We start from the raw sequence: 14692 nt of genomic DNA, 5'->3' as shown, positions 1-14692 counted from the left end.
TTTTATGATTTCTTTTCATGCCAAGTTTGATTTAATGTCGGAACAATATTCAGGACGAAATATCGAATGTGTTACATGACCCTTTACAAATTGCCCAAACCACTGAAATATATGCGTATTTACCATAAAGATTTGCAACTGAAATTGTATTAAAACATTCAAAACACCTTTAATTACAACTCACCTCCACTCTCAGGGGTCTCCTCACGCCATCGCCAGGCACCCAGGACAATAAGTCCACCTCCAGTGTCACGTCACCGATCGCCATAGGCTTGATCACGAAATACACAGCGCGACCTTCACCTGCTGGTATCTGGACACAAGGTGCTCAAGATAAGATGTCACATAAGATGTGAGAACTTTACCTTGAATGTTGCCATTGGTTCATAATTGCACATCTTGTGTTATGAAATGTATTTTTTCTCTCGCAACTGTTTCCATGTGAACCAGGGCGTCATATATATATATATATATATATATATATATATATATATATATATATATGACATGCCGCTATATGTTTACACTATTACTTTATGTATGCTTTGGCTGACAGAAGTAGCATTTCATATTTGCAGGAAAGCAAATCTATGAAAAGAAAATGTAAAAGAAACCACCATCCCTCCCATAAGAGTCATAAAGTAAGGATAATAACCCTTGCTAGAAAAATAGGGAAGGGGATATTATTTTGAACTCATTCTAAACGAACATATTTCAAATCTATATCAATCTAAATTTGGAATGACACAGATCGTATCTGAATCTCAGCTATTTCTTGGTTCATCTGCAAAAAGTTACTCTTCAAAATATAGAACAAAGAGGTAAATAAAATTTACATCAATAGAATGTGATTGTTGAGTTGAGTATATGTCTTTTCCAGTTTCAACACCAGATGTTGCACTCAGAAAAATGTTGTGGAAGTCCTTGTTCCGTTTCAGAACTATGAGAACCTGCAATACAAATAAAACGATGAAAATATTTAATTGGAACAAAATATATATGGCGTTCGGAGTAGGTGAAAAATTGGGACTGATCTCTTCATCGTAAAGCACATGTGAGGTTTCCCGTTGAAAACTGTTGTAGGAAGAGTTTTCCAAGCATTCAACTATGTGATATCAATGTTTCATTTCCTTAAAAAACAATTGCACTTTCCACAGTTTCTGAAGGCATGTGTCAGTGTTTCAAAATATGGACATGATTGTTTTGAAAAACGGAAAAAACGTTCTCTTCATTTCATAACAAAGGTAGATACAAAATTCGTCCGCACACTTTGCTTTTTAATACGCAATTTACAGTTTACGTATTTGCAGCTGAATGCATTTTTCCATATCCCGACTACGATGAGATGGGTTACAGGAAGAACAGACCACCGGTATATACATGTAGCTGGAATATTGCAGATTGCGGCTTTAATCACCAAATTCACTCACTCACTCACTTACGGGCAGATCTCGGTCATGGTAGTTGAATGCTGTCGCCTGTAGTACCACCTCTTCTCCGCGAACAACAGAATACGGGAGCTCTAATCTCAGGAAAAGTTTACGTTCGGTTGTCAGCTGCGATAAAGAAATATATAATCCATTAACTAAAACATGTCTTCAGTCACACGAACAATACAAATAGGTCGCCTTTATAACTTAACAATTTTGAAATTAATGAGTAATGAATGGGCTGTAGTATCACTTACATTTGCAGTCCGGGTAGCGACAGCGAGTCCTTTTCCGGGATGCACAGCAAAGGCACTTGTGATCCACGTTGTGATAGTGTCAGGAGCTTGCAATGATAAGTCGCTTTGCCCAGAAGCACTGGATATATGGGATAAAGGTTCATTAGACGTGTCAGTGTAATTTCATGGACAAAGTCAAAATAGGCACAGACACATGTATACACAAATCTACATGCTGTGCCTTCTTTCATTTCTTTACTTCTCTTTGAACCTGAATTTCCAGTTGAATCATCAAACCAGTTGCTTCAGATCTAGTGCTAATATTAAGTTAATTTTAATACGTATATGGATAACAGTCGCTATACAGTGTGCACAAACTTACTGATATGTTGTCCATACAAACAAACAATTGGATTCTAATCCCTAAGGTTATGCTCAGTATAGTTAAGTGTTTTACCCAATAACCACCATGGTCCAAATCCACGTTTCCGGGAAATTAGTGCGTGTTCTCTCTACAGGTTTAAAGTTAGCTTGCTCAGGCACTGCAACTGACTGACGGCCCATCCCACCAGAGTCCATTCTATCATTCATTGCGTAAAGGCCACCATCTGAAATACGGATCACTCATGAAATTGAACAAATGACATACCCGTGAAGATCCGGGGTAGGATGGGTCTTCAGCAAACCCATGCTTGCCGTACAAGGCGACTTTGCTTGTCGTAAGACGCAACTAACGTGATCGGCTGGCCAGGCTCGCTGACTTGGTTGATGCATGTCATCGTATCCCAACTGCGTGGATCGATGCTCATGATGTCAATCACTGGGTTGTCTGGTCCAGACTCGATTATTTACAGACCGCCGTCATACAGATGACATATTGCTGAGTGCGGCGTTAAACACAAACAAAACGAAGTAATGACACATTCATGAAGCAGTCTATTTTCTTAAATTTCATGTGACTTTTGTGAATTACTTTTCACAATCGCATTTCCGAAATTTTACTCAGCTTTCAGTTTTCCTCAGATAAACAGACCCGACTGCTTAGATTGATAGTTTATTGCATCATAAATATAATAATAAAATTCAATTATCAACTAGAGCTATGGGTCGCAATCTATGGGGAAAGGGTGGAAACTCTGTCCGTTCCTTTCCTTTCCGTTCATTTTGCGCTAAAGACAGGCACCCCCCTCCCACACCCAACCCCCACACCCAAACGCACACACACTCCCTCCACATACGCCCTGCATGCCACAAACCCTCATTTTTGTAAAAAAACAATACTTCACGGTTTTGATATTTGTGGCAGTTCATATTTGGGGGAACATCTTATATAATTACAAACAAGAAAGTAATTTTTAATTCTGATAATCAAGCAGTAGTGCATAGGTCAACACCTATAATGGGTTTAGTCTGTTTGTTTACTCAAATGCTTGTTGCGTAACATAATCATGAAATTTCAATATATTCCAAGGTGCTCCAAAAGGATAACAGATTCTTTATCAGGTTTTCAGTTTCAGCAGTTTCAGGATCTAGGACCTCAGGCCTGTCCACAGCCAACCTCAATACCAGATTCGCTGTGGGAGATATGAAAGATGATGCTAACAGGCTTTTAAGTATATCAATATCTTCAAACATAAATAAGGCCACATGTTTTATATTTTTCATTTCACAGGCCCGCTGCACCTACTAAAATGCAGCTGGAAAAGAAATAAATTCAACATAAAAATATTTATTTTATTATTTCTCCCGCTAGTAATATAGACCCTCTTATATAATATAAAATGTTACATAAAAATCCCATGTCTACGTCACTATCAGGGATTCAAGAAACCAGCTGCAGTTTTAACGGCAGAATGACTTTCATATAAATAAATATATAAATAAATGAGTGACATAGCTATTTATATTTATTTTTATTTCAACCGGCTTAGTGGAAAAGCTGGAATAAATGCATGAAACATAAAATTTAAAAAGTGTGGCCTAAGGCGTACAGGTTTGCGTTGAATTGATTTCAACAGTTTCGTTTCAGAAATAACCTAGATTCGAGCCAGCCAGGTCTGATCCAGTGGAGCAGACAATACTTGTGATGGGGAGCATGTGAGTGGAGAAGAGTTCTCGTCACCGAGTTGATGGCATGACACATGTCTACAGGCGCACATGTGAACGTTACATCAGGTCATGTGTTCTGAAAGGGGGTCGTTATGAAGGTGGGGGCGTTATGATCTGGGGTGGGATAACAGCTGCAGCAAGGACGCCAATAATTGTGATTGAGGGGAACTTGAATATTGTGAGGTACCGTGACGAGATTTTGCAACAGAACGTCCCTGGAGTGACGTTGCAACACGATAACGCCAGTCCACACGTTGCTTGAGTTGTACAGCATTATCTTAATCAGAACAGCGTTAATGTGTTTCCCTGGCCCGCAAGATCCCATTTAACACGTCTGGGATGAAATGAAGCGACGTTTACGTTTACAACAGCGCTGCGGGAACTCCGCCAAACCTTTCTTCGCTTATATAATGCTCATCCCCAGCACTATCATCGACGTTTCGAGGCGGCAGTGAGGCGGAGGTGCGAGACCTGCATCGGTGCACAGGGTGGACACACTCGCTACTGACTGTGAACTTGCTTGTGAACCCCCTCTTGTTTTGCATATGCCCTACGCTGTTCTCATGGACTGTTGATCGTTACCATACCTTGGAACATTTGTCTTTCCATGTGATAACATTTCATTCGCGGCAGTAAAAGCTAACGCTGATTCTGTTTGTCGTTTGTATGTCACAATAACTTTTGCCTAAATACATCGGCATATGAGGTACAAACAGTAATTTACATAGTAGCGGACAGAGGTTAACCAGGTATGATGTTAACAAATTTACATAGTTTCTTTCTCTTCTGTAGATTTGTTATGGCAGTTAAATAATTCCTGGAATTGTAACATATGTGTCCTTTTGAATAGCATTTTGGAATGTACATTTCTCAGTATTCATCGAAATATTTACATTTAAAACTAAAGTGTAATTCATCTCCGCTCCAATGACATAAATATTCCATAATTTACATGAAAGTTCTTTCAACGGAGTTTTATTTAATTTTTCGGAGTTGGGAAGCGGTGACACTTTCTTACTTAGAACAACTCGATTAAGCTACAGAGTGTAAATATATGATCGGTGGTAGAATATTGACATGATTAGTATGCACATGATCTCGGGTTAGTCTTGCATCAAATATACGATTTGTCTTGATCAAAAATAAGATAAAGCAATGACAAATTTGAATAGACGAGACAATAACAGAATCGAAATGATGTATGTCAGGGCATCATCTGTTCAATTTGTTGGGCCCAATTTGTGAACGTTGGACCACGGGGTCACTGCGCCCGTTCTTTTTAAAGAAAACTATGTTATATTCCGATCACAGGAGTCGATAGCTCGAATGGTCTAACGTAATGTCATGGTAGAAACTACATCAATTGTTTTCTTTAACATGTACCCTTTCGATCGTTATTCGATCTTCAACAATTCATATGTACTTCAGTAGTACATGAACCTGAAGGGTAAGTCAAATGTTAAAATGAAGAGGGACTTTTATTTTAGTTTAATATAAGAACAATATGAAACGTACATCGTTTATGTTTATCTATTTATAAACTTTTATCAGAAGGGAACTTCACGCTACTATGCGCCTGAGATGATAGTTGGTCCTCACAATATGCGAAACAGCGGCTGATACGCGTGTACTAATAACGTCACCTATACTCACAGTTGTAGTATTCTTTATGTTCGTACACATTGGCATCGGTCACAACGGCAAGGTTAGCCCCCTTGATAATAAACAAAAAACAGACCTTTTAGTTGATGACTTCAACAAATCTTTTCAATGACTTTCGTGATGGTCAAACCTTCCATTTTACGGACAACAAACTATGTCATATCAGCATACCAGTATTGCTTGGTGCCTGTATGTCTGATGTGCGTAGTATAGCCTCGTTGATATGAAGTTAAATTTGAATGGAAACAGATACAGATACACTTCTCACACAAAATGAAGCAAGACTGGGGTTTATATGTGCTATGATCCTTTATCCCGCACACGACTGCACATAATACTTTATGTATGGGTTAAGAACATAACACACATAAATCTGAGTTGTTGTTAAGCACTAATCAAAATGAACTCTTACGGAAAATACTCCCTTGGTATCAGTACCCCCTGAAGAGCGAGGCAGCCAGCATCCACGGTACCACGTATCAAACCACCCAAAGTAGGAACCATAGTCATATGACATGAGCTCTCGAGAAACCTGCAATAGAAAATGTACCGTGATGTGATACAGCCTGTGAATACTGCACTGTTGAAATGTATCTTTGGACAATTATACAATTTTATTGATGGCAATTTCTAGTTTCTTGAATTTAGCGACGTTGCGAGGTAGATTCTTACACCCTTATCAATCTGGAGTGATTACAGACAAGGAATGAGAGGTAACAAAATGTATTGTGATAAGCAGCAGATTATTATTAACAACAACAGGTTATCGATTACAAAAACCGATCGGGGAAACCATCTTGTTTCCGAAAACCCGTACCGGCTTTTGTTTTCGATCTGGAATCCTAAACTGTCCCTTGCTAGAACAACATTTTACTTTGATGAGAAGTAAAAGGTCACGCAGTGACATTTGTAAACATTACCTCTTAAATCTTTTTTGCATTTCGGCGTGTATTCTGGTTCCTTTATGTTTTGTTTATGTCAGGATACAAATTGTCATTTAATACATTAAAGAAATGTGACAGTGACTGTGTACAACTTGAAACTTTATGTATATAAGAATCTCTCTGGATGTGATGACAATTTAGAAACTATAGAAATAACAGTTAACCGCCAATTATTTTATGAGATACGTAAAATGTAAATATGAAGTAATCTAGTTATTAAAACTTGAATAACTTGAAACTATCAAAACAGAAAAAGAGGGATTAAAATCAAAACTAAATATCTTATGAATTTTGAAAACAGATATTTTGTAAAGATTAATATAACACAAATCATAAAAGATATCATCTTGACAACAAAATATGATATATCAAAGGAATGATCTTTTATGAAAATCTGTACAAAAGTAATTACGCGGAAGATTTGCACTTGTATTTAGATATATTTACAAATGGTGATGTATAACACAAATGATAGAAGGTAATTTTGTGAAAGATCACATACTCTAGAAGAGAGTGCACCATCGTTAGAAACATGAAAACTAGAAAAATAGCTCAGGTAAATATTTGGCGAAAAATTGTGTAAATATTCCTTGAAAGATATACGTATGTTTCTATGGGGATCGATCACAGATATTTGAAAAAAATGGTTTCTGTCGGACTTTCAAATATAAATTATTATCGCAGGTATCCCAAAACATTCCCGTGATATACCATATAAAAAAGCTAGGTCTCTTAAATGTCCACAATAAAATCGCATCAGGGGCTATCGCCTTACGCCTAAAATAGGCCCTCCCAGATATGATTCGTGAAACAGAAACATGTTCAAAAAATTCATTAAGTGGAGGAAATAGTAAAATACTTCATGATTTGATGAATTATTGTCAGAAACATAAAATACCTGGTATTTGAATTGATTTTGAGAAATCTTTTTGACACTTTAGCCACCTTACCTCTTCGTCGCATGTATGGCGTTATTTGCTCTTGCAATAAAATCTAATCAGTGTGATAATGGTATAGACTTTAAAGTGTAGAACACTTTATTTTCCTGTACGAAGATGAAACTGAGTATACCTTAGACGGGTCTGAAGGGGGGCTCTCAGAACTGATCGCTGTTTTTTAATAAGGTTTGCTACAGTACATGTTTCTGGTTTTCATTTTGAACCGTGATAAAACCTTAGTCAAACAACTCTGTCCGCATATACCTCTACGTTGATCTATTCAAAATCATTGGAGTAATGTTTTCAATTCACATACAAGAAAGGATTTTATTAAATGTTAAAACATAGTTTTCGAAACTTAGACACTTTTTTTTAATGATCAGATAGATCATTACTTCATCATCCCCATTCCACACATCTTATTATGGTGCTTTGAAACCCATCTTTTTGTAAATATAAGTATATGAAAGTGAAAATATGCGTCTCAGGGGTTATGGCGACACTTAGCACATAAATCGTTAACCATGTGGGAAGATACTAAATTGTTTAATTTTCAAAGAGACAAATTGGAAATGTACTCCAAAAATATTAGCAATTTTCAGCCCAAAGATCTTCAAGCTGTAGAAGAATTCGTGGCATAGCCTATTTTGAATTTTGTACCACTAAGTGATATCAGTTTCAATATAATTAAAATCAAATCTTAGTTCTCGCTACTGCAAAACAAGCGCGACCTAAGATTTTTAACACAGGCAACCAGAAATCTCGACGAAACGTATCTCCCTTTCTTCAGGATTTTACATCATATACCGAAAAAATGGGTTCGTCATGAAAGAAATACATCCATATACAGGGACTAACAAAAGCAGTCATATACACTCAGTTTTGTGAAAACCAAGGACTATCATCAGACAACCTTCGACAAGACTAAAATGACTTTATATGATGATTTTCTGGGTGATTATTTTCAGTTTTCTTCTGTACAAATTTGTAAATATTACAATGAATTGTATAATTATATACTTATCCTATCTCACACTATACATTTCTCATTCTTCTTTCGACATTAAGTGGAAACGTGCCTAAACAAAGGTTTCCAGCTTCGGAAAAAACAATTCACCCCCACACACCTAGCATCACATTCGTCACCGCCCAACAATCTGGATCATGCACGCATTTCATACTGGTCGACATACACGAGCTGAACACGTGATTTCCCCAGCTCTTTCTAGAGCTTAATAGGCTAAACGAATTGTGAACCAAAGTGAGTAAAACTGTCTTGTGTCATAAGACAGCTCATGGGTTGGGATGAAACACCCCAAAAGAGTGTTGTCACCTTGATACGTGAACAGAGGAAAACCACATGAAGTTCATTTGTAAGCGAGCGTAATTGTAAAGCCAAACAATATGATGCACGACTTTTAATCGATTAGGAAATGGAATCCAGCCAATCGACTCTACAAGACAAGGGTATCACTATTTTTCATGGACGATAAAAAAACAACCTCAACCATGTCTCAGGGATTGAATGTTAGTTAAAGACGAGAAGAGAAACGATCGCCCATATCCAGAAAAGCAGAGGTGAATGGAATAGAGGATCGGGACACCGAGATTCGGCCGAGCCTGAATACATCCTCCTATCGGATACTCAGTCTGGGAAAACCCGAAAAGTTACAATAAACTTAAAAGAGACATGGAGAAGGACAAAGAAGTACAACAAACTGGATCGGGTACACGTCTCAACATATCTGTGCAAATGTGTCCTGGAGACTTGTGCGAGAGGCAATGATGCGAGTTTCGTGAGGGATGGAAGCAGCCAGAGCATGGAGGCCAGGAAAGGTATAAGCTCGGAGAACAACCGAATCAATCCCAAAACGAAATCGTGGTACAGGAAACGTCCTTTACAGCTGTCTTAGAAAGTGGGATAAACTGTCTCTTACTGGAACGCCGAAATGGTTTCGCCGCATCAAAATAGATCTGAAGCGCACTTACGGGACACAGGATACGTCTTCAAGATCCTCAGGATTCAAGATGGACGTCAAAGGTGCGAATCAAATCAAGTTGTCCAGGAAATTGATTTTGGTGATGAAATCCCCTCTCAAGCCTAGGAAAACGTTCCCATGTTCACGCATGAAAGCATGATTCTCATTCACTCGAGCAGCCTTTGCGAGAGCCAGGAGAAAGTTTTATGCGTGATGTGTTCGAACTCCTTCTTGGCAAGTGGTTCATAATCAGCCGAAGTTAGACGACGAAGTATGATGTTAAAATCCCAGGTGGGTGTAAAACCGAGATGACTGGTCTGCCGACTTGAAAGACCGAATTAATGATTGCAGTCCAGCAAACATAGATATATTTGCACCACTGCCCTGCCACTTGCAGTTCCTGTAAATGAGTTCCCAAACCCACCATTGAGGCGTCGACGAAGATATGCAAATGGCCACAACAAGACACCTTTGCAGACGTTCAATGGAATCAGCCACCACTGGAGAAAATAGAATCGTTGTTCTGGTGGTAGGGCTTGAGAAAAACACTGAATTGCGTGCAGGTGAAGTTGAGAGCATGTGCTGACATCAGGAGACCGAGACATTGTTGCAATTGAGGCACAGAGAGAGTGACTGTCTGAGTGCAAATGTTACAAAGTGTTGAATGTTCATCCAGCGATCCTTGGGCATGTACATCTTGCCTAGGTGCATGTCGATCAGGACCCCGATAAACTGAATACGCTGTTCAGTTGGAATCATTTCGGATTTTTAGAAGTTGATGAAGAAGATACTGCGAGAAGTTGAGATATGACTGGATCTTCGTTGGCCTTGTACGTAGTAACACGATTGACGTTATACGGAAATTTGGATGTACCTCTAGATATATTTATCTGTAAAAGAGCGCCGATCTTGAGATGTTCGCTGACCCTAATAAACAATGTGATCTGGGGAGGAGTCATGATCTTTGGAGGGATGGCGAGTCTAAGAAGATCGCCAATCACATGATCGGCGAGCCACAGATTGCCGATCCCGATCCGGGATTGAGGTTAAATCATTAGAATTCCATGATTCTACGTGGAAGACTTGTGTGGAAGACTGTAGTGTCACTAGAGCATCTGGAACAGTCACAGTAGGTGGACATTAAACCAGTGCATTGAAGACAAAAAGTGCCATCCGAATCCTAAAAGATGGTACTTGTTGTTACCCTGTCTGGGGCTCGGCATTAAGGGGCTAAAACAAGGACTAGTCGGCTCTAGAGGGTTCGATCGAAGACGCAGTCTGAGGGATGCCATTAAGCTTGACATTTTCAGCAACAGACGAGGGCGACGAAGAAACAATACAATCTCCGGTAGGCTTGGTAGCAGTAAAAGGGGTCGCGGTTAACTGTGAAGAAAATACAGATCCATCTTCACTGAAAGAACTTTCCGTACATCCGATCCCGATCGCCGAAACTGATGAAGGTGGAATCCTTGGAAATATTCATGTAAATCTTTATTTGAATGTGAACTGTATATAACAGATGTAAGGTATGTATGTTACTCTGTTAAAATGTAAATCATATATGAATTATTGCCCATGTTAAGCAGTAGAAGGTAATTTGTACTTGCAAGAATATAAAACTAACTCGACTTGTATATTGGCTGCAGCATACGTTTGTACATCTTCAAAATACACCAAAATTGTTTAAGTTCTAAGATGTATCAAAGAAGATATTAAGATGCACCTATAAATGTTAAAGGCCTGGAATTCTGAGTAAACTGAATCTGAATGTTTTTCATTTTTACTCCCATTTCTCTCTCATTCTCTCTCTCGCTCTCTCACTCTCTCTCTCTCCCTCTCTTATCATGACATTAAAAAGTATGAAATAATCAATTGTCATCTGTTGTCTGTAAGATGATGGTTAGGCCCCGAATTGTTATAATGTTAAATCTTTAAATAATACGTTTCAAATCAACCTACCATCTCTTCTGTAATATCATTTCCGTCTTTGAGTAGCAGGACACTCTTGTCCCGACCCAGGAGGAACACCAGAGAGTCGGGGTCAGCGTGCACTCTCATATCCACTGCTGCTCCAGGTTTCACGCTCCGTCGGTCAAACTCGACACGCACCTGTCAGACAGTCAACATACTCATTCACAATTGACAGTCTGCTAATAAATATGATGCTATGAACAATGCATTTGAAAGACCTGGTACAGTGACAAGACCGAATAACTACGCATAATTGTTACTATTGTGACCAGCCAATGCAGTGCACTGCAAGAACACTTAGGTCGATGCTCATGATGTCAATCACTGGATTGTCTGGTCCAAACTCGATTATTTACAGACCGCCGTCATATAGGTGGAATATTGCTGAGTGTGGCGTTAAACAACAAACTTGGACCTACATACCACACCATCTGCCCGAAGTCAGGAATACGGTTTTTCTGACTTGTCGAACGAGAAGCCAAACTTTGATGTCGTGTTGTATGGCAGACAGACAGGTGTAACATCAATGAACAACATTTCAGATTTATAGTTATTATTGTATGCGAGTGAAGACTAAGAATGAATGAACATGTTCCTGTTCAGACCATATTATTTTTATGTATTCTTGTATAGTGCATATTGTGATAATAACATGATTTCTCCAGGAATTAATGTGCCATTGCCAAATCCCAAACTCGATAAAAAAAATAAGAAACACTGCAAACTAGAGAAAAACCGTCATCTTACATTGTTATCAAATGTTCCATCCACTTTAATGGATATAGCATCAGCAACAATTTCACCATCAGCATGCTTATAGTACACAACAATCTGAGGGTTAGGGGCCATCTCGGCTGTCATACGTATGGCGAAGATGTTGCTTGATGATGGAGTAGGGACAGATGCATCCTGTACAGCAACAGTGCGGCCTCTAGACAACACCTGCAACACATGCATAGGTATGAGTCGTGTGTTATTCAATTAGATATTGTATATTTTATGGACACAGTATCAGTGTTTATACTAACACATGAAAACGGCCGTTTGATGTTATATTGCTTGTTCACTGCAAATTATATAAACTATGAACAGACGGCTTTATAGGTAAATATGTTAATTAGGGAATAAACATGCTGTGTTTTCAAAGTTGAGCTAGGTTACCTTGTTTCAAAAGTTAAATTTTACGCGGTTAAATCCACAGGTAACCTTGACTCTACATTGAAAACACAAAACCATGGAAAAATACACGAACTCTTTGGTGTCAGTAAATGTACTACTATACGCTCGTGTGAAGCTTCATGGGCCAAGTCCACTGTTTGTAGCGTGTTGCCGATCTGAATTGAGGAAACGACGACAACACCCCTTGAGCATAATATGGACCTGAATATGTCTTTTTAATACAGTAATACGCCACTAGAACATATGACAGGCATTGAAAGCATCTAGCACAGCAACTCAGTTAGCCAACATGTAGTGGGCACCCTTAAAGAAAACTAAGCAAGCCTTGTACGGTTTTCTCATACACCAAACGTCACTATTATGACGTCACATCGGTCATTGTGTCGCAAAATATATGACATCACAGTCTGCTAAATGGTAAGCTTTCTGTTGTCACCAAACTTGATATACACCCTCTCAGTCGATTCTGTCTTCTTCCCACAATTTATCCTCACACATACCTTGAATATTTAGTTACGGCATCTCTAGTTACTTACAAAAGAAGAGCTTCAGAATATTTTCTTTCGTAGTTATTCGGTTATCCACAAGATTTTTGACACGCAAATTCTATCTTGTATTTCGGTAAGTCTCGATTCTTCAGAGGAATCAAATGAACTCTACTTGAAACAGCCAATTTGATGACCGAATATATGGGTCTATCCTCGTAGGTAAAGGCAGATATGGTTTCGGTGATATACCTCTTAGGAAAACAGAGAATACAACACTCATTCTCGTTTGATACCATATTTCACGAAACTAGTGGACTTTCAAGGGTATCTGACCAAGTGAAACAAATTTCGTTCGTTAACACACCAAACTGAAACCGGTTGCAAATCTGCTTGCTCATGAATATTAATATATGCCCAAATATGGGCATTGTTGACATTTCTATGCCTACGCATTAACAACATGTTCCTGCTGTTGTGTGTGCAAATATGAAAGCAACAACGCTATAGATATTATTTTAAGCATTTCTTCAACTTATGGTAAATCAAATATTGTTAGTACGCAGGACAACTGTAAGTAAACATAAAAAGTCAATTAACGCCGCGCCTTGAATTTCGGACCAACACAATGTCACTCGTACCGACGGTGTCGCGGCTGTGCAATCAAAATATACTGAAACGCATTTAAAACGCACCAGAGGTAAAAAGTGAAATAGACGATAAACAAATTTTATATGGGGTTGGTTGTGCAGTACAATCACACTTAGATAGCATAGCTCATTAGTAATGAAATTTGGCATTGGAAAGTATACAAATTTAATGTAGAGGAAATGGAACACGCAAGGGGTCCAAAGACAAAGTCAGTACCGGGTATGACCATCCCTGGTAGCAATGCATGCCCCATAACGCCTTCTAATGGACACTATCAGTCTTGATAACAGCTTGTGGTCTTACGCTTCTCACGTTGCAGGACAAGTGCGAGCTCTCTAACGTTGATGTGCAACGCGCTGTCCCAGGTAGATCGAGAGATAGTGCAGGCCGTGGCATAACAGGTACGCCTTTCTATGCCAGGAAGTCCATAGAAGCACGTGCTGTATGTGCTCCGGCGTCCTGTTGGAAAGTATTCATTTCTTGGTGTTGACGGAAACAGAGGACAACGTGACGTTTTAAAAATGGCGTTCTTGTAGTAAACTGCATTAACACGACCTATGCATACATGGATCTCATCAAACCATCACACTTCCGCCGCCTCATCGATCATCAGTCTGAATGATCATCGTGACAACGTTTACCATGGCGACGCCGTACCCGTATACGTCCGTCGGCGTTCCTGAGGTGAAATCTAGATTCGTCAGAAAAAAACCCGCCATGCCAGCGTCGAAAAAACCGTTGGCTGTGCCGTGTAGACGTGCATTTCTGTGCCTTAGCGTCAGAATCGGGTTAAGGAAAGGGTGACGACACGTTCCCGTTCCTCAAGTGTCAATCTCGGCTTTGCGTCCTCAGTGCTATTCCGCGGCTACACCGATTAAGCGGGAAGCCTTTGAATGCCATCCCTTTATACCCCATTTCTGCACGAAAAGGTAACGACGTTTCGTATTTTTCGTGCTTTGTAAAATCGTGTTTTTGAGTACCGTTCTCTACTGCGTTTTGGTGACGACTCACAACGGCTGTCAAACTTGAGAACAGTTTTGGAGCTTCCTTGAGTCCTAACATGGTGTATTTTCGTTTGTTCTTTGCCAACTATCGTGATATTTTCATG

At 39.2% G+C, this 14692-nt stretch overlaps 1 protein-coding gene across 1 annotated transcript in view; it reads right to left on the bottom strand.

The window, feature by feature from the left end:
- Positions 1-14692, bottom strand: part of LOC124113296 (alpha-1-macroglobulin-like) — a 53747-nt gene that overhangs the window by 14980 nt on the left and 24075 nt on the right. The window contains exons 15-23 of the mRNA XM_048387522.1: positions 12017-12211; positions 11258-11407; positions 5850-5969; positions 5429-5489; positions 2124-2274; positions 1688-1805; positions 1443-1556; positions 837-950; positions 185-313 (exon numbers count right to left, since the gene is read on the bottom strand). Of these exons, the coding sequence (XP_048243479.1) occupies positions 185-313; positions 837-950; positions 1443-1556; positions 1688-1805; positions 2124-2274; positions 5429-5489; positions 5850-5969; positions 11258-11407; positions 12017-12211 (1152 nt within the window). The remainder of the gene's footprint in view (positions 1-184; positions 314-836; positions 951-1442; positions 1557-1687; positions 1806-2123; positions 2275-5428; positions 5490-5849; positions 5970-11257; positions 11408-12016; positions 12212-14692) is intronic.

The sequence above is a fragment of the Haliotis rufescens genome, unplaced genomic scaffold (assembly GCF_023055435.1).
Source record: "Haliotis rufescens isolate VD_foot unplaced genomic scaffold, xgHalRufe1.0.p SCAF_7, whole genome shotgun sequence".
Taxonomy (NCBI): Eukaryota; Metazoa; Mollusca; class Gastropoda; order Lepetellida; family Haliotidae; genus Haliotis; species Haliotis rufescens.
The sequence above is the reverse complement of the archived record's forward strand: the minus strand, read 5'-3'. Positions and strand labels throughout refer to the sequence as shown.